This window comes from Erythrolamprus reginae, chromosome 2, assembly GCF_031021105.1.
Source record: "Erythrolamprus reginae isolate rEryReg1 chromosome 2, rEryReg1.hap1, whole genome shotgun sequence".
NCBI classification, from domain to species: Eukaryota; Metazoa; Chordata; class Lepidosauria; order Squamata; family Dipsadidae; genus Erythrolamprus; species Erythrolamprus reginae.
In genome coordinates, this window is record NC_091951.1 from 220,297,756 (window position 1) to 220,325,356 (window position 27,601).

Below are 27,601 nucleotides of genomic sequence, written 5' to 3' on the forward strand. Positions count from 1 at the left end.
GGCCCATAATTAATATTTTGCTGTGTCTCTTAACATTCAGCTGTTCTAAACACAGGGGTACTATTAGAAGCCTTCAGTTTTCAAAAAATGTATATAAGAGATTTAAATACTTTTGATTATTTATTAATTTCTGTGTATCTTTAAGATGTCAGTTTAGAATCCTTATTTCACATTAAATAAAGAGCATTTGGATGCCTGCATTTAAAAAGAATCCCACCAATCACCTGCATCAGCCAGTATAAACTAAAACTCAATAAATGGCCTGGATATAATGGAAAAGGTATCTCAAAGCTATAATAAATAGTATTGAATAAGATGTCCAAGTAATTGCCAATCAAGATAGATACAGCATAAAACTTTAAGCCTTACAGTTTTCCCCTCACAGTTTGCTCTTCTGCCTCTCTCAAAGGTGAATGACAGAAGCTATAATGATTTTAAAATACTGATCTGACAGCCAGTTCATGAGAACACACTGATAAATAGAATTTATCAGTCATTCGGGTCATTCTTACTTGATGAAGGGTCTGTTATCCTCAAAGCTGAAGAATGCATAGACATAAAGACAAGAATGTCAGCATTAGAATATAATGACAAAAAGGTACCATGTAGGTAAACAATCAAACAAGTTCATCTCCAATTCAAATCATAGAAAGCTAGAGAAACAATTGGACAACCAGATTCAAAACTAACCTTTTTTAATGCCAGTAAAAGATAAATGTTTGGTAGCCTATCAAAAATATGAACAACCAAGGAAAAATCACCAATGTTGTTTAATTAACAATACATTTCTACAGCCTTTAATAAGAATAATTTCTACAGCCTTTTTTCAGCTGTACTCTTTCTGCCTAAACATTGATTTTCATGCCCTGCTTTTGAAATTTGTCATTTCAGAAACAAACATACTATAACATGAAAATAACCACGCATGACAATTTCTTTTTAAAAATATAACATGAAAATTATGATCTGCATGAATTTTTGAATAAAGGATGAGGCTGTAGTTCAAAAATCTTGTTTTCCTTTTTCATATCTATTACTACTGAATAGATATTTTCTGGAAGTGTAGATGTCATTACAACAGGGAGGTATGTAATCTGTGACAGGAAAACTGACAAAGAATGATGTTAACTATAGTCCACTTCATCAGTTACATGGAACATCATTTTCCCAACCACCAAGCTATATTTGTGTGAGAGTTGGTATCTTAAGTTAATACTCTGCATCTGAATAAGGAACAAAAATTACTATAAAATTTATGCCATGATCAATGTATTATTCCAAACATTTTGAGGGTGGTTTTTTTGTTGAAACTGTTTCTCTATCAGCTGTCTTAAATAAAAGCACAAATTATACTACACCGATGATGCTAAAAGTAATTATACAATATAGGATAACAGAGTTGGAAGGGACCTTGTAAGTTTTCTAGTTCAACTTCTGCTTGAGTAGGAGACTGTACCATTCAGGATAAATGTTTGTTCAATTTCTTCTTACAAACCTCCAGTGATGGAGCATTCATAACTTCTGGAGGAAAGCTGTTCCAATAATCAGACACTTACTGTTGAGAATTCTGAATGATGATACCTATTATAATTTTGGAATTGTTTTACTGGGATGCCTCTCATCATTATCATTTAGTAAAATTGAGGCATTAAAAGGAATAGATTAAGATTTCTGAGTTTAAAAAATCGGAAGCATTTTCTTCTCTTTCAGTTGTTTGTTAAATTTATTATTCATTTGTTACATTTATTTCTCACCTTTTCTACAGGAATGTAAAGTGCTATATATTTGTTGTATCCTATTTATTTCTAAATAATAACTCTGTGAAGTAGGATTGATTGAAGGAGATAGATTGGCCTAATAACTTAGCCAGCTTCCATGGCTGAGGCTGGACTAGAATCAGCCTACTCCTAGTCTAAATCCTTAGCCACTACATTGATATGGTATAACAATTTTTTAATACCGGTAGTATATTGGTTTGATATGGTCATATCAATTGTGAGCAACTCAGACTTGTTTGCTGAAATGGGTGTCTATAAAAATTGAATAAGTAAATAAAGAAATTGTTTCTGTCAATATGAAAAATTGCTAGTTCGAAAGGAAATGAATTCACAATTTATTATAACTCCCTAATTTAAAAATAAACTGCAAAGAGAAACATTAAGGCAAACTCCCCAAAAAATTAAAAAAGGAAGACTAAGAAAAACAAAAACAAACAAAACAGTTCCCTGTCTGTATATGTGTATGAATACACATGTATGAGATCTCAAGGAAAAATACAAACATTTAAGCATGCCAATTCAATCATTCTTAAAAATAAAACTTCTGTGCAGAGAAACATCATAATCTTTTAAGAAAAACTGTCAGAAATGATGAGATTAGCTTAAATATATTATTGACTGTAAGATTCTTTAAAGCTCTTTGCTGACATTGTATTACCCACCAAAACAACTCCCACACTTTTAAATGTAACTAAACCAAAGAAAGATGAAGGAACTCCATAATGCTTCAAAAACTGAAAAATGTATGGCCATGTCTGATCTGAAGCACTTTTTCTATACACTATTGGATCTTAAATAGTTCTTGGGGGGTATGTTTTACCAACTTCAGCTGTTTGCTAAAAACAGCTATTTCTGAGCCAAGTTTAGTTTCAGTACCTCTTGTTTTACTAATTTCCCTACTTAATTTTTATAATGAGTTATAAGTGGTGTGGCCTTGAAATTATGCAAAAACCTCAATTCATTATTTGGCTTCTAGAATTGTCAATTGTGTTGCCAGTTGAAGCATTATTACCCAAAGTTTTAAAAAAGAATCACATTTACTGAGTACTCGCACAGTACATTTTGATACTTACCATTAAAGACCCATCACAATAATCCAAGAGTTAAGAATGTTGATTAGTGAGCTATTGCATCCTTTCTGTATGATACTTCAATATAAATCAGACTGTCTTTGAAGTTTGACTGACAATACTATATTTTTTGTCAAAGGCCCTTTTTTCCTAGTTTGTTTTTGGACTTCTTAGTTTTATTGTTGTATGAAGTCTGAGCAGAGTAAGCTACACCACTTTGCCAGAAGTACATTTTTAAAGAAATTAGTAATATTACTCACCAACGATGGACAAGAAATATGTATGAAATGAGTCAAGTGAGTGAAATCTTTTACATATTACCCTCAAGCTATATAAAAGGATTTGAATGCATCTCTCTGACATATTTACACATACAAACACACAGTCACGAAACCTGAAAGATAATTAGAAGAGCTTCTTTAAATAATTTCAAAACTATTGTTCTTGGGGATTGAAGGATAGACTTTCCATTTGCCTTAAAATAGAATTTCTAAACCTTTTGCACTTCCCTTTAGTATAATCTTAAAAGTACACACTTTCCCTAAATATGTAAACACCAAAATGAACATAAATGAACAATGAAAATGATACAATGAAACTTTGGGAAAAGTAGATTTATTTTACCTATGAAACTCTTCAAATTTCATCTGGACTCTACAAGAGAGGTACACCTGACAGCTTAGGAGATTCTGCCTTAACACTATGTGGAATCTTTGGCCATCATCCAAGTGTCATCATCCAAACAGCCCTGGATTGAACTTTCTGAACTTACGGTAGGCCCATTGGACCATTTTACACCTTTCCCAGACTTCAGGAGGCTTTCCTGAAGCCTGGGGTGGGCAAAAAATAGCCCATGGGCCTACTGGAAGCCCAGAGTCTTCAGTGAGGTCTGTGCTCATGCGTGGAGGGGGGGCAGTGCGGGGAGGTTTTGCACGCATGCATGGGGAGGATATTGTATTATGGGTGTGGTCACGCACATACCCATGCGCTATCACAAGCATACGCCCTTTTGGCACTCAAACAAAAAAATGGTTCACCATCACTGACATAGGCTCTACCTACTTTTAGCTGCCTTGTCCTTTGCTTCAGTGAGTTTTGGTAGGCTGTCAATGTCATTTGGGGATGAATATAATAGACATATAATCTAGTCCAGTATTTTTGTAACCTGGCAATTTTAAGATATGTGTCCCAAAGATGCTTTTTCAAGAATCTCCATAGACGTTTAAGATGTGTGTCTCAAAATAGTTTTTACTGCACTGTCACAACCACAAACCATATTATGTGAATACTACTGGTGCTATGTCTGTGCAGAAATCCAGATTCAAGGTGCAATATGTGCCTCAGAGAGCATGCAGACATGCCCATGTTATCTTAAGCAACAATGATATGAACAATATTATTTTAAACAACAGACATCTTCTCCCAGATTTGTACCTCAGCTATGAAGCAAGCTTTGAGGGCTCAGGAAACAGCTGCTTTAAAATGTACACAATTTCTTAGTAATATTTTTCAGTGGCTTCACAAAGATGTGAAAAAACATGGGGAACAAAATGTAAATTCTATTAAAGTATCAAAATCATTACTAATATTCTTATTATTAAACAATTATTTGACACAATGCTTGTCCACAGTTATGTGTCTGATAATAGTACAAAGATTTGGGAAATGAAGACATGGGAGACAAAGATTAAATCTGGCCAATTCTTAACAACAACAACAACAACAACAACAACAAAAGAGCGGCCTGTAATAAGCTTGAAAACCATCCAGTTTTTACCAAAAATGCACATTATTTTGCTAAAACAAATTTTGAAGACCAGCCTTATCTCTTCTTTGGTAGACCATGGGAATGATATTGACACATATTTTTACTTGAGCAAAGCATTTCAAAGAATCCTTTCTGACATTCTGGTTCAGTAGTTAGATAAACATTGGCTGGAAACTGTGATAGCAATTGAGGTCCCCAAACTTGGGAATTTTAAGACTTGGGGACTTCAACTCATAGAATTCCACAAGTCTTAAAGTTGCCAAGTTGAAGACCTCTAAATTAGATTGATGCAGTAATGATTCTAACATTGTACTGAAATCAGTCACCAATCAGTAGTTCACTGTCAATCTGTAGTTAATACACTAAAATAACATGTTTAATCTAAATTAAATATCATAACCATGATATAGAGGGGGTTATCAAATTTGCAATAGTTTCAAAATTGAGGGGAATAACTAATATCTTAAAAGAGAACAATTCAGAAGAAAGTGATGAAAATTTAAAAGGATTAAATTTAACAAATGCAAAGTTATGCATTTAGGAAACAGAAATCAAATGAACCAATATAGTCTGAGTGATATCTCATTAAGTAAAAGTACTTGTGAAAAAGACCTTGGAATAGTAGTCAATTACTAACTGGATATGTGTCAGCAGTGTGATGTGGCTGCAAAAATGTTAAACTCATTTTAAGAAAACCATCAAGAAAAGTATAGTTTTTCAAATCACAGGAAGTAATGGTTTCACTTTAGTACTTTGGTCAGGCCTCACGTCAAGCACTGTGTCCAATTCTAAGAAAAATTCAAAGAAACTGGGGCAGAAATCAAATTTATAAAAAGAAATTGCAAGAGCTGGGAATTGATAGTTTTGAGAAAAAAGTTCATGGATTGGGCAGTTATTTCAATACCACGCAGATATCTGGAAAGAGATCACAAAGAAGTTTGTATTTTCAAAAAATGTCCTAACTAGAGTTTGACAGTAGAACCAATTAAACAATAAAGTTGCAAATTCGTTTCAGGGATTATTTAATTTTATTCCTTTTATGAGCAAGGCACTGGGTACCATGGAATTGTTTGCAATTCTGCTTTTAAAATGACCTATTTAAGAAGTTCTACCCATTTTCAGCTCCTTATTAACCATTTTTACAATCTACCCTGTTAATAATGACTATATATTTATTAAATTTGGCTTTTTATACATAGGTTTTTATATATAGGTTAAATCTAACCTATATGTATGATTGTGTAGACTTTAGTTGACCAAAAATTACAATATTAAATATCCACATTTAACTAAATTAATTACAATTGAGTCAATAATAGTTAAACCTTTCCTCTATCCTTTTGAAGGAAAACAATGTCAGGGATGTCCTAAAATGGCTGGGTTTTGCAGCTCTTGTATCCCAAGGGAAACTGGGGTAATTACTGAGTCTACTATATTGTGACTCAATCCTGAAAGTGCTTTTTTCAAAAGGTAACTAGACTTTGTTTTTTCCTTAAAGATGTTTCACTTCTCATCCAAGAAACATCCTCAGCTCTGACTGAATGCTGGGGGTTTATTTATGTCTTCAAGGTCAGAATGCAAATGGGTGTGGAATCTTCTTGGAAGTGCTCAAAGGACTGTGTTGTAAATAGGAGATAGATAGTGTTGTATCCACCTGCCTTTGTTGAGAGAGGGTTGTTCAATTTTAACATAGATGGCTTCTTTTACCATGACCAACCTTCAAACTGCTACCAACTAGATGACTGCAATCATACAAATCCAATAAACAAACAAATAAATATACAGTGGTACCTCATAATAAGAACCCCTCGTGATACAAACCCCTCGTGATACGAACGCGGGGTTCGGAAATTTTTTGCCTCTTCTTACGAACTTTTTTCGGCTCACGAACCCACCGCAGATCGCAAAATGGCGCTCCGCTGGGCGCCGCCGCCTGGCTGTCACCTTTTAAAACAGCCGAGGGGCTTCTCGGCATTCTCCCGAACCCGAACCCTAACTTTTCGGGTTCGGGTGGTCGCCGAGAAGCGCCGCCGCCCGACTGTCACCTTCTGAAACAGCCGGGGGGCTTCTCGGCGTTCTCCTGAACCCGAACCCGGAAGTTCGGGTTCGGGTTCTGGAGGCTGCCGAGAAGCGCCCGGCTGTTTCAGAAGGTTATAGCCGCTCGGCGGAGCGCCGTTTTTGCGATCGGTGGCGGCGTTTTCGGATGATCTGGAGGCTAGAAAGGAGGTGGGGAATCCCAATAGGGAATTCCATGGGCGGAGCTTTGACGTCACGAAGACGTCCGACCGGTCGAACATCTTTGTGACGTCAAAGCTCCGCCTATGCCCTATGGAATTCCCTATTGGGATTCCCCACCTTCTTTCTAGCCTCCAGATCGGCCGAAAACGCCGCCGCCGATTGCAAAAACGGCACTCCGCCAAGTGGCACCGCCCAGCTGTAACCTTCTGAAACAGACAGGCGCTTCTCAGCGGCCTCCGGAACCCGAACCCGAACTTCCGGGTTCGGGAGAACGCCGAGAATCCCCCCGTCTGTTTTAAAAGGTGACAGTCAGGCGGTGGCACCCAGCGGAGCGCCATTTTGGGATTTTTTTTTGCACAGATTAATCGCTTTTACATTGTTTCCTATGGGAAACAATGTTTCGTCTTACGAACGTTTTGCCTTACGAACCTACTTCCGGAACCAATTAGGTTCGTAAGACGAGGTATTACTGTAAATGTTTTCATTCCCCAGCATTCAGGCAGAACTGAGGATATTTCTTGAAAGAGTAATGAAATATCTTCAAGAAAAAAACAAAGATAATCCAGTTGATTTTTGAAAAAGCACCTTTTTGACAACCATGGCCTAGATGACTAAGAAACTCCATAGATTCTTTGGAAGGTCTACTTGATGAATCTAGGCACCTGCTTTTTCATGTGCCTTCTGGGAAACAGCACACAGACAGTCAGCAGATCTGGCCAGCATAACAATAGCATTTAGATTTATATACCGCTTTACAGTGCTTTACAGCCCTCTCTGCAGAAGGCTGTACAGAATCAGCATATTGCCCCCAGCAATTTGGGTCCTCATTTTACCCATCTCAGAAGGATGGAAGACTGAGTCAACCTTGAGCCTGATGAAATTCGATCTGCCAAACTGCTGGCAGCCAGTGATCAGCAGAAGTAGCCTGCAGTTTTACACTCTGACCACTGCATCACCACGGCTCTTATTATTTCTACTTTCTATTTCTCATAGTAGCAAGTCACCAACTCTTACAACTCTTTTTGTCCTCTTGAAGGTACAGTTGAATTCACTCTGTTCATTTCTAGCCACCTGTCCAACACACCAGTGGTGTGTTGCTGCTGATTCAGACTGGTTCGTCTATACTGACCAGATGACTAAAAGGAATATAAATGTTTCCATTTCCCAATGGTGGAAATTTACCCCCCATTCACTGAACCAGCAGAGATGGCTGACTGGACATGACCCAAAACCAATTCTCCAGTCACCGCTCCTTGAAAGTGGCAGGCAAAGAACTATGTGATGTGATGCACAAGAGAGGACGAAATGAGCACATGCAAAATGCGCACTTCCGACAAAATGCAAATTGGTAGGGAAGTAGAACCCAATCCTGGTTTCCTATGATTTGTCTAAAGAACCAGAGCTTTTTTCTTTGTGAGGATCTAAAAGTTATGTCTGAATTCCAACTGCCCAGAACTGATTTGATGTAATCACATCATCTTTTCTTAAGAGCTGAAATATGGCCACTTACTGTTCTCTTTACTTGTTCCATAAAGCATGGCTATAACTTTGTACTTACTGCAAATATACAGCAAGTTCTTTTTCTGACTGCAGAGTTGGGTGTACCTATCTTAACTTCTTAAGACAATATCGGTAGAAAAGCTTTTATTTCTTTTTGTTTCCTTCTCAGATTCTCAAGAATATGTCACTGGAAATGTATCTTTGTGAATAATAGTTGAAAACAGCTTCTCTACCTGATTAGTCTAGCTGAAGAAAAAGTAATACAGAAACTTATTCTGTACAATAAACTAAATTGAATGTTCTAAGTAGATATGTATCCCTATCTACCATAAAGAGCAATCTGAAGAAACATGTGCATTCAAATTCTTTTTTTAATCACAGCAGACCTACCAGTTGTGTCAACATATGTCAACTAAACTAAGATTCAGAGCATGTGGAAGAAAACCTTTGCTTTAGATTAACCAATGTGATCGAATATCCAGCCTTCTCACAATTTCCAGCTAACTACTTCAGATACTGAATGTAACATATACTAATGTGACAAATAAAAACAGTGGTGGTTGTCGGTATTCTTATTTTCCAAGTTTAAACCAATTATTTTTACAGACTTAATCTAGTAATGCTTTCTGGAAAAAGTAAGTTATGTAAATTATGCAGGTGTAGAATACTGTACTTTGAATTTCAAGGCAAAAAGGTATTTTGGACTATGCAAGGTTGTGAATATAGCATGTTATGTACTGTCTGCATGTATGGTTTCACCCCAGTCCAGTGTTTGAGTGGGAAAATGCTAAATTCCTATTGGTTGTTACATCTGACAGCTCCCTATAAAAAGGGCTAACTGTCAGACTGTAAGTTGCTGGTTGTACAGAGAAGTTGCCAAATAAAGAAGTTCACTGCTACTCAACTCGAGGGGTTCCTAGTGGACTTAGGGATCCACCAAGCACTGTCCATGCTGTTCCATCTGACATTGAATGGACAGGCAGAGAGATTCATCCAGTCCGCCAAGGAGCCCTTGGGGAGACTAGGCCCCGGGGACTGGCAGGCCAGGATGGACAAATTTCTCCTGGCCCAACATATCACCCCACGTACAACCACAGGCCGCAGTCTAGCTGAACCTCTCATGGGTCGCAGGCGTTACTCTGTATTAGACTGTCTGCACCCCAACTACATGCCAAAATCCGAGAGCAAACCAAACCAAACCAAACCAAACCAAACCAAACCACCAGGTCCTTCTCCTAAGGAGACCTAGTTTTTGTCTGCAATTATGCCGAGGATTTGGAAAAAATCCTGGGCCCAATGTTCTATGCAATAAGGTGAGGCAAATTACAAATTCCGCAAAATGCAAATGATTATACTACTTCCCTATTTAAATCAAGCCCGATGGAGCCGGAACACCTACCTAGAGGCAACAAGATTCCAGTGGCAATCGCATGATGAACCGATTTCAATATCCAGAGAAGCTATGCCTGAAAGCTTCCAGGAGCTCAGACCCTGGAGCAGCAGCAAACATATCTGTTCAGGCTGCTGCCTCACCCACAACTGAGCTGAGCAGGTCAGGGAGGGTTCCTAAATGTCTGGTCTACGTGCGTGATTATGTATGCCGCATGGATTACTCCATCTAGGAGGGGAGGGGTGTTATGTACGGTCTGCATACATGGCTTCACCCTGGTCCAGCATTTGAGCATGAGAATGCTCAATTCCTATTGGCTGTTACATCTGACAGCTGCCTATAAAAGGGCTAGCTGTCAGACTCCAAGTTGTTGAAATCTATCTCATGTTGTTATTTCCACAACTCAACACAGCACTTCTCTGCAACTCCTTCAACTAAATAAGTTGTTTCCCGTTATCATAAAGCAGCTGTGGAGGGGAACAATGTGATGTTGGAAAAAGATACAGCTGCTTTAATGGATTTCAGACAATTGCTGGCAATACAAGGCAAGATAAGAAACAAAGAATGGAAACTAACCAAGGAAAAAAGCAACCTAGAATTAAGGAGAAAATAGGATTACTCTAACTCAAAGGGTTAGAGCAATCAACCAATGGAATAGCCCCCCTTCAGAAAATGTGGGTGCTCCATCAATGGAGGTTTTCAAAAAGAGACTACACAACTGTTTGTCTGAAATGGTATAGAGTTTCATGCTTAAGCAGGGGACTGGATTAGATTAGAAGACCTCCAAGGTCTCTGCCCACTCTATTATTCTATTTTCTAATTGTTACATTTGCAACCAGTGTTCAAATGTTCAAACATGCTCCTTTTGATTCTTTTGGCTGCAAGGCATCACGCTAAGAATTTTTCTTGGAACAAATCAGGTTCATTGGATAACAGACAGAAATGGATATAATTTATCTGACACTGCACATAGTTTTATAAATCTATCTTTCCTCCGAGACCACCTTCTATTGCCCCGAGTCTTCGGAGAGGGCCGGCATACAAATCTAATAAATTGAATTGAATTGAATTCTATCACATACCTCCCAGTGACCAGTAAGAGCCCACAGGGATGGCCTTCTTTGGGTCCCGTCAGCTAAACAATGGCAGGTCCGTGGGGAAGAGCCTTCTCTGTGGTGGCCCCGACTCTCTGGAATCAGCTACCTCTTGAGATCTGTACTACCCCCACCTTATTGGCTGGAAAGCTGTAAAGACCTGGCTTTTTTGACAGGCCGAGGTCATTGACCTTGGAGGGATGATTAGCGAGGTCGGCCCATGAATCTTTGGATTACTGCAACTATTTTAAATTGAAACGTCTTTTATATTATGTTTTTATTGTGAGCTGCTCTAAGACCCTAGGGAGTTGTGCGGCATAAACATTTAACTAATTAAATAAATTAAATATATGATGATCCATGATTATGGACCAGCAGCACTGCCAAGAGGAGGTCTCTTGACCTTCAAGTAAGTTGACAGGACCACCAGGGTGGGAAGACTGCCAGGACATGCTCCCATTTCTATCTCTCTTCTCCAGCAGATAAGAAACCAGATCACATTCCAAAAGAGGGTCATCACCTTGTTCACCAAATCTTATAAGATCTCTGTCAGTGATTGTATGTGAAGTAGGGCAGGGGTGAGCTGCCGCCTGGGGGGGGGGAACACAGTGGGGTAGCGAAAATGGAGCTCCACCCCAGAGCACCCAATTTGCATTCAAAGATGTTGAAAGAAAATGCAGGTAGTAAAAAATTTGGTAACCCTTCACTGATGTAGGGATAAGGCATTAATTTGTCTATGATTTGTTCATATGTATCTACATACTTACATAGAAAACTATTCTTATTATTGTCATTAAGAGTGTCACCAAACCTATTTTTTAATTCTGGAAATCTTAGGAATGTTGGAAAGGGAAGTAGATTAGATAGATTTTTTCCCCAGATGAGTATCAAGGAAGGTAGCACAAACAGAAAAATCAAGCCAGGAGATTATTATCCAATTCAATGAAGCTTTAAGACAATAGATCCCAATTTATGAGCCACAAACTCATTGAAGTCTTGAAGAGTATCATAGATTAGCTGTCATCTTGAAGTTCTCTTGACACACTTCTCTTTACCTTCCCCCACCACACACAAACACACACACACACATACACACACAATGAAGACACAGGACAGAGGTATGCTCACTGACAAGAATGATGGATTGATTCTTTTTCTCTTGCTTTTAAAAGAGAAATCCTTCCATAGGCTGAGCAATTTCTCTTCAAATACCAAATACAGACCATCAATTGCCTTTTCAATCTATTTCACCATTTTAAACATTTTTTTTTCAAAAACAGCTTCAGTATGTGCTTTTCACAGTTTTCCATCTTCTTTCTTTCAACGGTAATCACTTGACATTTACGTGTTCAAATAATCACTGTTCGGAGGGGGATAGGGGAAGTTAGAAGCATCTATTGTGCTGTTGGAAAAAGTCACCAGGACTTTATACATATACATGCGCATGTGTATATGTGTGTGTATGTGCATGTGTGTGTGTACGCGCACATGCAAAAAGTAATCTGCAAGAGCATTTGACAATAAGATAGTGATCTAAATGAGGAGATGGAATGACCACTTTACAGGGTTAAGAGTAGCTAAAGGTCTGACATACGTGTTGCTTGCTTTTTCTTCCAAATGTAATTTTGGAAAGTATTTGTAAGTGTCACAGGAAAGATATTGCAAAGGTAGTAAATCTCCTCATGAAAGGCAACCAGGATTTTTTGGGTAATAGTCTCTGATAATCTTTCTGATTCAATCTGTATAATGTCTTTCTAAATACTAGTTTTAATAATATTATTTTTAAATAATGGGCCTGACTTTCCTCTAATATTAAAAAAAAATCTGTTTGCCAATTTTGTTTAATCCAAGAGGTTGTTATTCAAAGTATTCATTTTTCAAAACTGTGCTCATGATTTGTTTCTGTTTTGGTTTATTTAAACATACAAACATCCAAGTGCCATATAATCAGTCCAACAGAGAAGCAGAAACAGACATTCAATATATTACACCATAGAAAAGTGATATTACTTTTACTAAGATTGAACCAAGGGGGAAAAAATCCACCCATGCATTCAAAATATTGCAAGCAATATGAAATAAATCAACAACATAAAATTATTTCCTGTTTCTGCATTCATTGCTTCAACCTTGAGTACAAATTATATTGTTACTTTAAATGACAGCCATATAACTGCCAAACTATATACAATTACATGACCAAAGTCTCACAAGAATTCTGAATTCTTACACAAAATGTTGAGAAAGACATTGCTAAAATGTCAGCAAACTCCTCAGGTTTGTGAAATTTTGGCTATTTTTTCCTATTATTATTTTGACACCTATGTCCATCCTTTGGAAAGATTATTGACCCTCACCATGGCTTCATGAAAAATAAAATCCAATGTGCTTGCTATGCCTGAATATCACTTACCTGCCATTTACCACAAAGCAAGACATTTGTGTGAAAAAGTGAATAATAAAATATGGACACTAATGGGATGGCTTAAATCCACAGTAAATTGGCTGCAGTTAGTTTAGTTATTTAGTTCTCTCTGCATTTAGCTCCCTCTTAATTTCACTCAGGACATAAATACAGTGTGAGGACACAGGTGTCTTAGTTTTGTACTCCATTGTGTAGTTCAGCTGGAAACAAAAAGGGGGAAGGATTTACTTACTTGATATTGTCGAGACACCCTGATTCAGGTTTCAGAATGGCAGTATGATGAAACATTTTATAAAGGGCAATTCCAAGGAAGATTACATTAAGCTGAAATAAAATCAAATAAATAAAATAAAATGGCAAGTTATCAGAAGAAGAAAAAGGATGAATCTAGTTTTCTTTGACAGTACAGTATACCTATTTATGAACTATAATAGTTACAAAAGCAAAGAGAGATGCTCAAGACTGAATTACTTGTCCATACCATGAAGTAAAGTCAATCTATGTTCTAAAGAGTAGCTGTCCTCCTGAAGATTAGGAACTTTTTTTCTGTTAGTATATTTAAATAATTATTCATTTTAATGTCAGAATTCGTGTCCTGTAACCTCCCTCCTCCAAGTCTGAAGAGGAATAAACTGATATGTACTCAATAGACTTGACTAGGCTTTTGCATTATCCACAGCAGTTAAAGTCCACTGAACTTTATTAGTTTGCATGGACAACAGAAAGCTTTTCGTAGAAAAGCAGTAAATAAACCCCCCAAAACTATGCAAACCACAATAAACTTGTTTTAATGGTTTTTGTAATAGTAAAAGAGAAACATGACACATTATTCTTCAAGTAATTCTAGGATTGATATATAAAATTGAACAAAGACAAAATGAAGTAACTCTGTATGTAGGGTATTGCAAATAAAAAGCAGTACCATAAAAAAATAGACAAAGTAGATTTCAATAAACAAGATAGAAATATTTCCCTAGCAAGAGTGTTTCTATAAATGTCCTGAAACATTATGAAAACCAGGCAATTCCAACATATTCAACTACTAGTTTGGTGTAAGTCATTAAGATCCTGAATTTTAAAAAGTGTCACCTTTAACTCAGAACAAACCAGATTTAGCAGAAATTTTCAAAGTACTGTAACATTTTTTAAAAAGAGTGTTTTTACGAAACAAAAATTTTCTAAAATACTTTGATCCTTTAAAAGGGAGGCATTCATTCTTAAATCTTTTCCAATTTTGAGAGCACCATTGTTATTTATCATAATCTTACAATGAATTATGTAAAATGATTTCAATGGGATTGCACTCAGAGGGGCTTTCGATATTTTCTCAAAGCTCACTGCAGTGATTTTGTGAGAGGCAATTTTTCTCTGAAGGATAACGATTTCAACAGACACCAAGAATCCAAGTGAATCTGAGGAGGCAACTGACTGAATTTACTCAATGTCTTCCCTTGCTTAAAAAGAAATACATTTATGAGATATTAACCTTTAGGGGACAATACACTGTTGAACCACTTGGTTTTCTACAAAATTGGAAAATTGCCTCTCACAAATACTGTAACTAGTTAAAAAGTTAAAGCTGTAAAAATAGAGATCTTGCTGATTTGCTTGTACATGGCTACATAAATTATATCTGGAATGTGACTTGCCATTTAAAATCTAAAATTCTCTTCTATTTCAGGTTTTTGTTCTACCTTCAAAACTCACAAATATTATGACATGCTGGTTAGAATGATGCATTGTAGAATTTGATTGCTCTATAAACTAGCCCCAACAGCCAATCAGTCAGTCTATCTATCAGTCTGTCTTTGCATTATCTTGTCTAGGAAACAGAAAAAGTGAATGACGTGGGGTAAAAAAAAAACACTTGTGGAAAAATATTAATTTGCACTGAATCATTTTCTTACAAGGAAAACACCTGTAAAAGATTACAGGTACAGCAATTAGATTTATTTTCACACAAATTAGTGTGAGTTCTCAAAATGTCTCCTCTGATTTTAATTTTAACTGAAAAATATAAGAATGAATATTCTTGGAAAGCTTTACAGAGAAATAGTCTTTTAAGGAAATATGTACACTTACTCATGTATTATGCAGTTTTGAGGCTACTCAACTTCTTAACTCTTATACAGAAAAAAACAAAAAAAACCCAATACATACAGTAGAACAAGAACTTGCAGCTGACTGGAAGAAAAATACAACCAGCTATAAAAACTAAACTTAAGTAAAGGGGCCATTTTGAGTGAAGGCCTGGAAAAGCAACTAAGTTTTGAACTGAAGAGCCTAAAGGTAGGAGTCATATGGACATCTAGGGTTAGTGGTAGTGTTCAGCAAGTAGGCAGATGGTGCAACTGAGAAGAGATATTCTGTATCTCATAAAATGAAATTGCTTAATTAATTATGCCGGAGCACATCCATCCTCCTTGATTGTATCAAATGGAACAGAGGATCACACAATTGGAAATAACTGGTCCCTCGGAGATATAGATCCAAAGTCCTGAAGAGCTTTAAAAGTCATAATCAGCATCTTGAATTGCACCCATAAGCCAATTGGTAACCAGTACAGCTCCCAAGCAGTGAAGTCATGTGACTAGTAGTACCACTATCAGTATCACTATCAGTGTTTGTAAGTCCATATTCTGTACCAGCTGTAGCTTTGAGTGGCCTCCAAGGTAACCCCATGCTTATAGTAATCCAATTGTGAAGTGACCCAGGGCATGAATGACTGTTTGACGAACCTCCCAATCCAACAAAGAGTCTAACTGGTACATCAGATAAACTCCTGCAAAGGCTCACTTCTCTGCTCTCTTTGAGCTATGGTTGTATGGCCAAGTCTGCTTCTTCCTATTCAGTGAAAATATCTTCAGGGATTTAAAGCAAAACTTTTTAATAATGTTCATCCATGGTGGAAAACACCACTGACAGGTTTATGGCATCATCCTTCCATAATTAAGTTACAATTGATGCAAGACATACAAGATCCTAAAGATGCATTTCCAGAAAACAGCATAGCTAATTAGGAATTCTTACCATAATGATCAAAGTTGCAGGTCCTATAAAACTCCAAATGAAATAGGTATCAAGTCGAAGCCAACATCTGTAATGATAATGGAAGAAAAATGGCATTCAGCAATAGCACATGAAATATCAGAAATAAGTGAATTGAGAGAAATGAGAGTTGTATAACATTCCATTAAGAGGCATGAAATGCTACACTGCTTCTTCAGTGAAATTGGTTCATATGTTTTGTCTTTGGTAATGTTATTGAGAAAGTCAGGTATTTACTTCTGGATGAAACAAGGAAATAGCACAGATTTTACTTGAAGATGTTCACAATTAAAAATAATTGTGAAAACAACCATAAAATCTAGCTACAGCCATTCTTTGCAGCCTATCAGCTTCACAGTAGGTGACTTTTTTGCTTAAGAAAATCTTTAAAAATTAAGTGAAGAGAAAAATAAATTAGCAGGTCTGAAACTTAACCAGATACAGATTTCTCCCTTCCTCATGAATATTTCTAGAAATCAACCTTATGATTAAGCCAGGAGATTCCTAATCTAAATTATTCATCACTTAATTTTGTCTATGTTTAATATCCCTAGCATTTAATGATATTGGAAATTAAATTTCCATTTCTAGTTTGTGTAGCGACAAAATAGATATCACTAGCTAGAAGACAGATAAAATACCAGAACTAGAAGGTACCATTAAGTCATTATGTCCAGACTCTGGTCAATGCAGAAATCCAAATTATGCAGCCCAAATAGATGGCTCCCTTGTATATGGCCTCCATTTGACCATCTCCATTGGAATAGGGAGTCCACTCTGGCTGCCAAACTACTATTACTATTAGGAAGTTTTCTTTTTCTAACTTAGAATTTGTCTTCCTATAATTTAAGTCATCATTCTTGCATCCTGGGATGATAAAGAATGGGTCCATTCAGTCATATTATTATTATTATTATTATTATTATTATTATTATTATTATTATTATTATTATTATTATTCAGTGATCCTAGGAGCCAGGTCTCTTCACATCTTCCAATCTTGCATTACTTCTTTGAATTTTTCTATGCTCTGGCTGGTGTCAGCTTTGATGATGTCCAGCCATCTTGTTCTTTGACAGCTTGGCTTCCTTTTGCTGCTAACTATTCCAAACATAGTTGCTTTCTCCAGTGATTGTTTTAAACAAATTTTAAGAATCATACAATCTTCTCAGTCTTCTCATTTCAAGGCTAAACATTCCAAGTGTCCTTCAATCTGTTTTCATAGGGCTTATTTTTTAGCCTAAAATTATTCCTATTGCCCTTTTCTGCACCTGTTCCAGTTAGTTTGAGTCCTTTTTAATGTAATATCTAGAGCTGTACACAATAATTCATCTGGAGTCTGACCAATTCAAAATAAAATAAATTTATTTTCTGATAATTTTTTTATCATTTTCTGTCATTTTCAAAAAATATTTCTGTTGATAATAGGTTTTTTTAATGAGCTGTTCATGAGTACTCTTTTAGTAACATTTTGAATCAGTCATGTATCCCCTTGATTTATGGCATATACTTAATTAACTTTTAATGAGATTATCTGGAAGTACTTTCTTAAATGCTTTGGTGAAATCATGAAAGTTTACAGCATTTCCAAAATCTGCTAAGAAAATTACCCAATTAAAAAAAAAGATAAGGCAAATGCTGATTCCTGGTTATTACTGAATAGTATCACAGTCTGAACAATTTTATGATCTGCTCTAAAATCATTCCAGATAATAATAGAAGACTAGCCAGTCTATAGTTCTTTGGACTTTTTTTTGATACCATCTTTTCTACTCTTTTTTTTTCAAAGTATGAACAATATTTATCCTGCTTCAGTTGTATGTTGCAATTTGTTCTGGTAAAACTGAAGTATTGCATACATACCGGCCACCCCCACCCCCACATGATATAAAGTTTGTAGGTTGCTGCCATCTCATTTAGGTAAAGTTCTCTTGTGTAGTTGCTCCAAAGTGTATGGTTGCAGGTGCAAAAGTTTGTATGTAATTATCCATATTGGTTGCAAAATGATTACTTTACTACTGTTTACTTCCATGTCAGGCTTCCAAATAGCATGAGAAATTAAATCAGAGTCTGAGACAAAGTAGTCCTCAAAGTGGCAATTTATTAGCAGAGCCATGTTGGTACATCTGAGGGAATCTAAAGCTACACTGGTTTCTCCACCCAGTTTAAAGTTCATTCCCTTGTTTCCACATCCACAAATTCATCGTGTTGACCAGTCTTCTTCTGCCAATGTGTCTGTTACTCCATCAGCTTCCAGGAGGGTTCGAACAAAGGATGATCTTGACAATCTAAAAGGAATTTCTTATGGCTACATCTCTACAGCCCTCATGTAACAGCCCCTCCCAAATTCCCAAAACAGGAACACATTCTACACCGTAAGAGTGGAAGGCCAAAGTTTCCAAGTCAACGATGGCTTTGGCCTCACAGGCCGCCTCCCCTCAACAAAAAGCATCTTGAAAAGGAGAGAGTAAATATATCATAAGGGATTATTCAACATTCTTAACCACCCCTCCCCCCGCGGGAGGACTTTTTTGCTTATCATGGAATTGCTTGACTAATCTATCAGCTTTCACTTTCCAACTTTTTACCCATGTAAATTTGGAAAAAGGGTGCCCCTTCCAATGGATCAAGTATTGTAATTGACTCCTAAATATTCTGGAGTCCAAATTTTTGTCACCCCTTGTATTATTACTAGGGGAGGTGGTGGTTTGGTTTGTGGTCTCAAATTGGATTTGATTACAGAGGGCCAGGCCACCTCCGGGGCCCAGAAGGAGCCTTCGAGGCCAGCAGAGCTGGGGCACTAGGACCTAAGAGCGGGAGAATCCCTTCCCCCCTCTGACAACACCAAGACATCGCCAGCGAAGGAATCAGCTCCAAGATGGAATGAGGGAGGCAGTGGTGAAGATGACCTGATGGTGAGTGAAGCAGTTCGCCCCTTCCTCATACAAGCAAAAATTGCACAGCCAGCGATAGGGAAGGAGGGAGATGTAAATGCTACGATAGACATAGGCTGTTCAAGTTGCCTAATCAGTAACGCAGGGGTTGAGAAGCTGGGGATCTGTACCAGGCCCCTAGCAAATCCCATCCAATTCCAGCAGGTGGATGGATCGCTAATTGGGGTGGCCCCTGCTGCTCTCCTTACCGAGTTTGTGGACTTGCAAATGGAACACCACCAAGAACTTGTCTGGTTTATAGTTGTCCCCAAACTGTCAGAAGCAATTATCTTGGGGTTGGCTTAGAGAAGTGGACCCCCAGTATAATATGGGAGCTAACCCTGCAAATCAGGCCCACACCTCTATCAAAATATCAGAGCAACCGTTAACGCCCTGGATGCAAACTGTCCCCAGATGGCTTTTCCTGCAAGTGAGACTATGTTCCCAGGCGATCCTGACTAAATATGGAGACCTAGAGGGGGTGTTTAGTGAGGAAGACTGCAATGAATTCCCCACTCACTGGTCTACAGACTATGCAATAGAATTTGAGCTGGGAGCCATGCTCCCCAAACCCAAAATGTATTCCATGACCCTGAAAAATTGGGAGAGTTGAGGAGATACATCAATGCCAACTTAGAGAGTGCGATTTCATCCAACCCACAAAGTCACCGTCCCCATCTTTTTCTTTTTGAAGCAATTCTGGGCAGAGATGCTGAGTTCTTCCCCTATGAAAACAAGCAGTTTGTGTATTTTTTTCTGTGGTTATAGTTACTCACTGAAATCTTCTGCCAGAAAACTGCATGATACCATAGCTTGCATTCTTCAGGAAAGTTATTTAAAATGTACCTGTTTAGAATCAGACTTCAGATCTAGTTTTGCGATACCTAACATCCTTCTGTGAGAATTACACCATACTCCACTAATCATTTGCTGAGACCATTTCATGTCAGTCAGCTATTTCTGAGGTTTGCTATCATTGGTCTAAGGTATTCTCTTTCCAAAGTAATGTTTTCCTTGGCATTGTGACTCAAGACTTCCCATGCAGGATTCTTTGGAAGATACTGAACTCTTAGTTTCGAACTTCTAGGACACTATTTGATTGATATTCCTGTGGCAATATACAAATTAAAAACTAATGTAAACCTGGAGGTTTTTTAAAAAAAGGAAATTGTTCTATTGATGGTTGGAGTAGGTGAAGTATGCTCAGTGACAAGCATACATGTATCTTCCACAGGTTCAGAACAATGATGGAACAACAAAGAAGGCTGCATGATAAATGTAGGTTATGGAGGTAGCACTTTTTACAAATGAAACACTTTCTTCCCAAATCAAAGGTGGGAGGAAGCATATTAATCAGGACTCATTCTGCCCTCCCCAAAATCTTTTTGAAGACCACAGCTGAGTTTATGAAATTTGCACAACTGCCCTCCAATTTGAGTAATTTCCTTGGGGTCACTATTCAGAAACAATTTCATGTTCAATTTGTGTATGCCCAACACCTACATTTATGTACTGCATCTTTATACTTTGTAAGATATTTATTTAATGGCACAATAATCAATTAAGATGCTAAAATACTTGTTCCCAGATGGTGTTAGTGTCTTCTGTGCTCTGATAGAAGTCTCTGTGGAATTTGCATCTTGGTTCTCTTTCACTGCTCATGTTTGATGAAGGATGAATCAATTTGCCCTTTGTATGATGCAATTCAAAGGCATTTCTGCCCAAGATGGATAACTTATTTCTGCATTCACTTGCAGATCCATTAATCAGAAATGTTTCTGTGTTAAATGGTCTTTTTGTTTCTGTGGAAATGTCATGATAGCTGCTATTGATTAGACATTTCATCTACATAAGGCACATACCAAATGAATATTCTGTATCTGTTTTTGAATGGCATGATATCCAAAGAAAGAAATCCATACCCCTCCTTCTACATTGATATAGTGATTGATATCTGGTCTTCTGCTTTTTGCTGTCAAATCAGTGCACCAAATAATTCTGCAGTATTTCATCATTCCTTCTCTGATTTTGGGCTTGTCTTTGTGCTTTCTTTGGGCATTCTGAATATCTTTCTGGAGTGCTTAGTCCTCCAGATCAAGCAGTTTTACTTTAGAAAATGGTTGTATGCTTGATAACTTCTCCAGCATTAATTTTCCTCTTATTTCTCTGTACTGCTAGTTCCTGCAAAGAATACATTTGTTGGTGCATTTACTAGCTTGGCGCCTTCATCTCATGAGTTGTGCAATACATGCACATACCTCTGCATGCACTACATCTTTCTTTCCGATGTTGATCTTGGAGCAAGAGACAAACACTTTCATCTTGAATTTCTACAGCTGATAATTTCCACTATTTACTTTTATTATGCCTCACTTTAATTTTTGTTCCTAAGGGTTTTTTCCCTATATGACTTCTTCCTGTTGAAATTAGTCACTAGTTACAGCCGCAATGTTTCTGAGTTTTTAGATTTTTACCAGAAGTAGCTGAATAAGCAAAATGAATCCACTTTTTTTTTTAAAAAAATGGCCGATAGTTAATGCTTCATAAGAATAGAAAAATGGGTTTAATAAATTCAGTCCATCATAATAATTTTTCAAAAATGGTTTTGGGTAGAGCAGCAGAGACAATCTGGATAAACCTGATAGAGCAGGCCTTAGCTTCCTTATCTTCTCTCTTCTTGCCTGAATCCCATAATTTGCCTTCAATCCATTCAGTATTTGTTTTTATATAAACACAATATTTCACTTTACATATATCTGGGCACCATATCCGGTTCCGGTGCGAGCAGTGAGGAGCATGGTGGGTCCGCTGCTCCTCTGAAACAACGGAAAATCATCAGGAAAATGGGTCAGTCCAGGTCTGAGGCGGTCGACGATGGGTCAGAGTCCACGGGCCACTTTGTCCCCCTGTTGTTGTGAGCTTGAGGGCTGGGAATGTCCCCGCCTGTTGGGGGGGACGCCGAGTGAGACCGCGGCAAGGAGCCTCGCAGAGGAAGCAGCCTTTTGGGAGATGCTGCCTTCTGGAGAAAGGAGAGGACGGAGGAACGCCGAGCCACAGCTGTGGAGATGCCGAGGGAGAGCCGAGGGAGAGCATGGCACCGGAGAAACATCTTGCTGGTGCGCAGAAATGCGGAGAAAGGGCGGCGGGACCGGACCGGATGGAGGACGGAGGGTCGTAGCGCCGGCAGGGAGGCGATGAGAGGAACCGAGGGGAGTGAGAGGAGTCGAGTCCCCACCGGGATAGATCTCCAGCCCGACTCCGGAGGTGAGAGGTCCGGTGTCGAGAAGGCAGTGTCGGGGAACGACAGAGACAACGTGGGGGAGAGAGACAGCTTTTTTTGGGGGGGGGGAAGGAATGGAGCCCAGTGGCGGTGGCCAGCTTCAATGCCAATGGATGAATGAAGACATCTAGGGGCAATAATTTAGCCCCCTCCCCCGTATGGCACCAGTGGGTGAGAGCTGCTGGGGGCCAGGGGGAGATTAAAAAACTAAGAACTGAGGATTATTTCTCCAACTTTCCCCCCCCCTTCCCCTCTTAACCTTGATTCTTGATTTGTGTGTATTTGTGTGTATCATCGCTGAGGAACTATGCTCCCTTGTGGATTGTGGATGGATTGAAGAACTATGTGGATTGTGGATGGATTGAAGAACTATACCCCCTTGTGGTCTGATTTTAAAAGACAACTAGAAAGAGAGGAGGTTTAACATCAAGACTCTTTGAACTAGATTAAGACCTTAGACCATGGAGACCAAGGAACACCACAACTGGACTGACTGATTGATTACTGATGATTATAAAGTGTTTTAAGATCTGATTTTATACCATCAAAAGAAAATCAATTTTTACTAATTTATAATTTTTATCCTATATTTATATAAGTATAATTTTAATGTTTTAGTGTTTTAAATTTTTATCAATTGCTATTTTATACTGTTACTAATTTAATTGTTTTTTAATATAATTGGGGTGCTAAGTAATGGATGACTGGGATAAGTATACTTGTGGGTATGAGTGGAATGATTGGTATAATTGGGTTGGGGGGGGGTTTATGGTATGGATGAGTTGATTGATAGTAGTGTGAATGATAGATTTGGCCCACCTGACGCTCGGGAGACAGGAGAGGAAGGGGCACAGATCTCTGGGGTGGCAGAGGGTCGGAATATCCCTGTGTTGCTGGGGAGAGGCAGATATGGCGGGGGCCACAGAGCTAGCCGTTCCAGGGGAAGGAGGGACCGTTGCTTAATAACGGTCCCTTGTTCTGGCTCTGTGAGCCCAATCTTGGGTACTGGTGATGAGTGTAACTCTGGCCCTGGACTCAGGTTGCTGCTGCTTAACGCCAGGTCGGTGGTAAATAAAGCTCTCCTCATCCGGGATCTGATCCTGGATGAGGAGGCCGACCTGGCGTGTATTACTGAAACCTGGCTGGGCCCGGAGGGAGGTGTTCCTCTCTCTGAAATTTGCCCAGCCGGGTTTCAGATATGGCATCAACCTCGACCCCAGGGAAGGGGGGGAGGAGTGGCTATTACAGCCAGGGAGAGCCTTTGCCTGCGTAGACTCATTGCTCCGGAAATTGCGGGTTGCAAGTCTCTCTTGTTGAAGTTGGACTTAGCGGTCCAGGTGGGCTTATTTCTCACGTACCTGCCTCCCAGCTGCGTGTCAAAAGCCCTGCCTGTGCTACTCAAGGAGGTAGCCGGGTTGGCGGTGGAGTTCCCCGGACTCATTGTCCTGGGGGACTTCAACCTGCCGTCACTCGGCGAAACCTCTGGGTTGGCACAGGAGTTCATGGCCACCATGACAGCCATGGACCTGACTCAAGTAGTACAGGGTCCGACTCACGAGGGAGGGCACGCACCTGACATGGTATTCCTTTCCGAGCAATTGAGAAATGGTCTGAGACTAAGGGGCTTAGAAGCATTGCCTTTGTCATGGTCAGGCCATTTTCTACTACGGCTTGACTTCCTGGCTCCAATCCTCCCCTGCAGGAAGGCGGAACCAATGAAGATGTTCCGCCCCAGATGCCTGATGGACCCAGAGGGCTTTCAGACGGCGCTTGGGGTTATTCCAGAGGCACTCATTCACAGTTTGGCGGAGTCTCTTGCGGAGGCCTGGAATACGGCTGCTGCGGAGGCTCTCAACCGGATTGCGCCTTTGCGACCTCTCCGTGGTGCTAGACCCCGTAGAGCCCCATGGTTCAACGAGGAGCTCCGGCAGTTGAAACGCCAAAAGAGACGTCTAGAGAAGCGATGGAGGAAGAGTAGGTCTGAATCTGATCGAACACTTGTAAGAGCTTTTATTAAGACTTACAAAGTGGCACTCAAGGCGGCAAGATGCGCGTACCATGCCGCCTTGATTGCATCAGCGGAATCCCGCCCGGCCGCTCTGTTTAGGGTGACCCGCTCCCTTCTTAACCAGGGGGGAGTTGGGGAGCCCTTGCAGAGTAGCGCCGAGGAGTTTAACACGTTTTTCGCTGATAAAGTCGCTCAGATCCAGGCCGACCTCGACTCCAATTGTAAAACAGAGTCGACTGACAATGAGTCAGTCGAGGTGACTGGGGCATGTACTTGTCCACCTGTCTGGGAAGAGTTTGATCTGGTGACACCTGATGAAGTGGACAAGGCCATTGGAGCTGTGAGTTCCGCCACCTGTCTACTGGATCCGTGTCCCTCCTGGTTGGTCTCGGCCAGCAGGGAGGTAACACGGAGCTGGGCCCAGGAGATTACCAACGCTTCCTTGGGGAGGGGAGTTTTTCCATCACTCTATAAAGAAGCGCTCGTGCGCCCCCTCCTCAAGAAGCCTTCCCTGGACCCAGCCGTACTTAACAACTATCGTCCAGTCTCCAACCTTCCCTTTATGGGGAAGGTTGTCGAGAAGGTGGTGGCACTCCAGCTCCAGCGGTCCTTGGAAGAAGCCGATTATCTAGGTCCCCAGCAGTCGGGTTTCAGGCCCGGTTACAGCATGGAAACCGCTTTGGTCGCGTTGATGGATGATCTCTGGCGGGCCCAGGACAGGGGTTTATCCTCTGTCCTTGGTGCTCCTCGATCTCTCAGCGGCTTTCGATACCATCGACCATGGTATCCTTCTGCACCGGTTGGAGGGGGTGGGGGTGGGAGGCACTGTGCTTCAGTGGTTCTCCTCCTACCTCTCTGGCCGGTCGCAGTCGGTGTTAGTGGGGGGTCAGAGGTCAGCTCCGAGGTCTCTCCCTTGTGGGGTGCCTCAGGGGTCGGTCCTCTCCCCCTTGCTATTTAACATCTACATGAAACCGCTGGGTGAGATCATCCAAGGACATGGGGTGAGGTATCATCAATATGCCGATGATACCCAGCTTTACATCTCCACCCCATGCCCAGTCAACGAAGCGGTGGAAGTGATATGCCGGTGCCTGGAGGCTGTTGGGGCCTGGATGGGTGTCAACAGACTCAAGCTCAACCCGGATAAGACGGAGTGGCTGTGGGTTTTGCCTCCCAAGGACAATTCCATCTGTCCGTCCATTACCCGGGGGGGGGGGAATTACTGACCCCCTCAGAGAGGGTTCGCAACTTGGGCGTCCTCCTCGATCCACAGCTCACATTAGAAAACCATCTCTCAGCTGTGGCGAGGGGGGCGTTTGCCCAGGTTCGCCTGGTGCACCAGTTGCGGCCCTATCTGGACCGGGACTCATTGCTCACAGTCACTCATGCCCTCATCACCTCGAGATTCGACTACTGTAATGCTCTCTACATGGGGCTACCTTTGAAAAGTGTTCGGAAACTTCAGATCGTGCAGAATGCAGCTGCGAGAGCAGTCATGGGCTTACCCAGGTATGCCCATGTTTCACCATCACTCTGCAGTCTGCATTGGTTGCCGATCAGTTTCCGGTCACAATTCAAAGTGTTGGTTATGACCTTTAAAGCCCTTCATGGCATCGGACCAGAATATCTCCGAGACCGCCTTCTGCCGCACGAATCCCAGCAACCGATTAGGTCCCACAGAGTGGGCCTCCTTCGGGTCCCGTCAACTAAACAATGTCGGTTGGCGGGCCCCAGGGGAAGAGCCTTCTCTGTGGCGGCACCGGCTCTCTGGAACCAACTCCCCCCGGAGATCAGAACTGCCCCTACTCTTCCTGCCTTCCGTAAACTCCTCAAAACCCACCTTTGCCGTCAGGCATGGGGAAATTAAACATCTCCCCCTGGGCACGTTTAATTTATACATGGTATGCTTGTGTGTGTGTCTGTTAGTATATGGGGTTTTTTAAATCTTTAAATATTTTAATTAATTGGAATATTTATGATTTGTTTTCACTTGTTGTGAGCCGCCCGAGTCTTCGGAGAGGGGCGGCATACAAATCCAAATAATAAATAAATAAATAAATAAATAAATTACAACTGCAGATTTGTAACAATCTTTATCACTATTCTTTATTATCATACTTTGCTGGATCAGCATTTCATACTAAGACAATCTTCTTAGAGATAAATTTTATTTTCTTTCACATATAGACCATCATCTTGGGACTAATACTACTGAATTATTTTCAAACTCATAGTTTCTATATTTTACATAAATGAAATGAACATTAATATATTTAGTGTCCAGTATTAATAAGCCTTTGCGGTTTCTATTTGAAAGAGAATAAATCTCAGGAAATCCTGTTTATTTTTTAAAAATTTCCACTTCCATTGTATTTTTTTTATACTGTAATTCTTTTTAAACATGACATACAATTCGTACTAAATATCTATTAGAGGCAGTTTTCATGGTATTTAATAAAACATAGGGTTTAAATTCAGATAATTTACTTGAAAATCATTTTGTAGATCGTCTGAATATAGTATTTAATCAAAATATTATGCAATAGAAAAAGGATTTGGTTTCTGTTTAAAAGTGAAGTATGGTAGAGCTAAATAGTATGCATATCAAATGGAAAGGAATGGGAGATCATGTCTGTTACAACTGTATCTATGCTAGCAGTATGAACTTAATCAAATTTAGATATCATTTTTCTTGAACAATTTAGAGGATTAATTGATATATAACCTCTAACTAATGGGTTACTAGTCCTTCAAGCATCAAGAAGTTGATAGGCTTTAAGTAGTTCCCTGATTAAATAGTTCCATTGGACTGAGCATATTTTCATTTAGTCATTGATATCTAACTACTCATTAAGGAACCATTTTCAATATCCTGCTAATATAAATTTAACCTTTCTGACTAGTTCAGTCTTAAACAATTGATGATATATATGAATGTGCCATTTCCCCTTAAATTAGTTCTTAGGTTTAAAAATATTTCATTAGGGATGTTATTAGATATTAGATAGAGAGGTCACTGCAAGTCAGTGCAAGTAAATTGGAGGACAAGCAAATGTAAATATCCAAGAC

At 39.5% G+C, this 27,601-nt stretch overlaps 1 protein-coding gene across 5 annotated transcripts in view; it reads right to left on the reverse strand.

Annotated features, from left to right (window-relative positions):
• Positions 1–27,601, reverse strand: part of ADGRL3 (adhesion G protein-coupled receptor L3) — a 688,180-nt gene that overhangs the window by 126,650 nt on the left and 533,929 nt on the right. For 4 of the 5 annotated variants that reach the window (XM_070741951.1, XM_070741955.1, XM_070741953.1 and 1 more), the window contains exons 19-20: positions 16,294–16,360; positions 13,496–13,587 (exon numbers count right to left, since the gene is read on the reverse strand). In XM_070741951.1, coding sequence (XP_070598052.1) covers positions 13,496–13,587; positions 16,294–16,360 — 159 coding nt within the window. Of the gene's footprint in view, positions 1–512; positions 540–13,495; positions 13,588–16,293; positions 16,361–27,601 lie in introns of all 5 variants that reach the window. The other variant, XM_070741950.1, reaches the window with a different exon arrangement.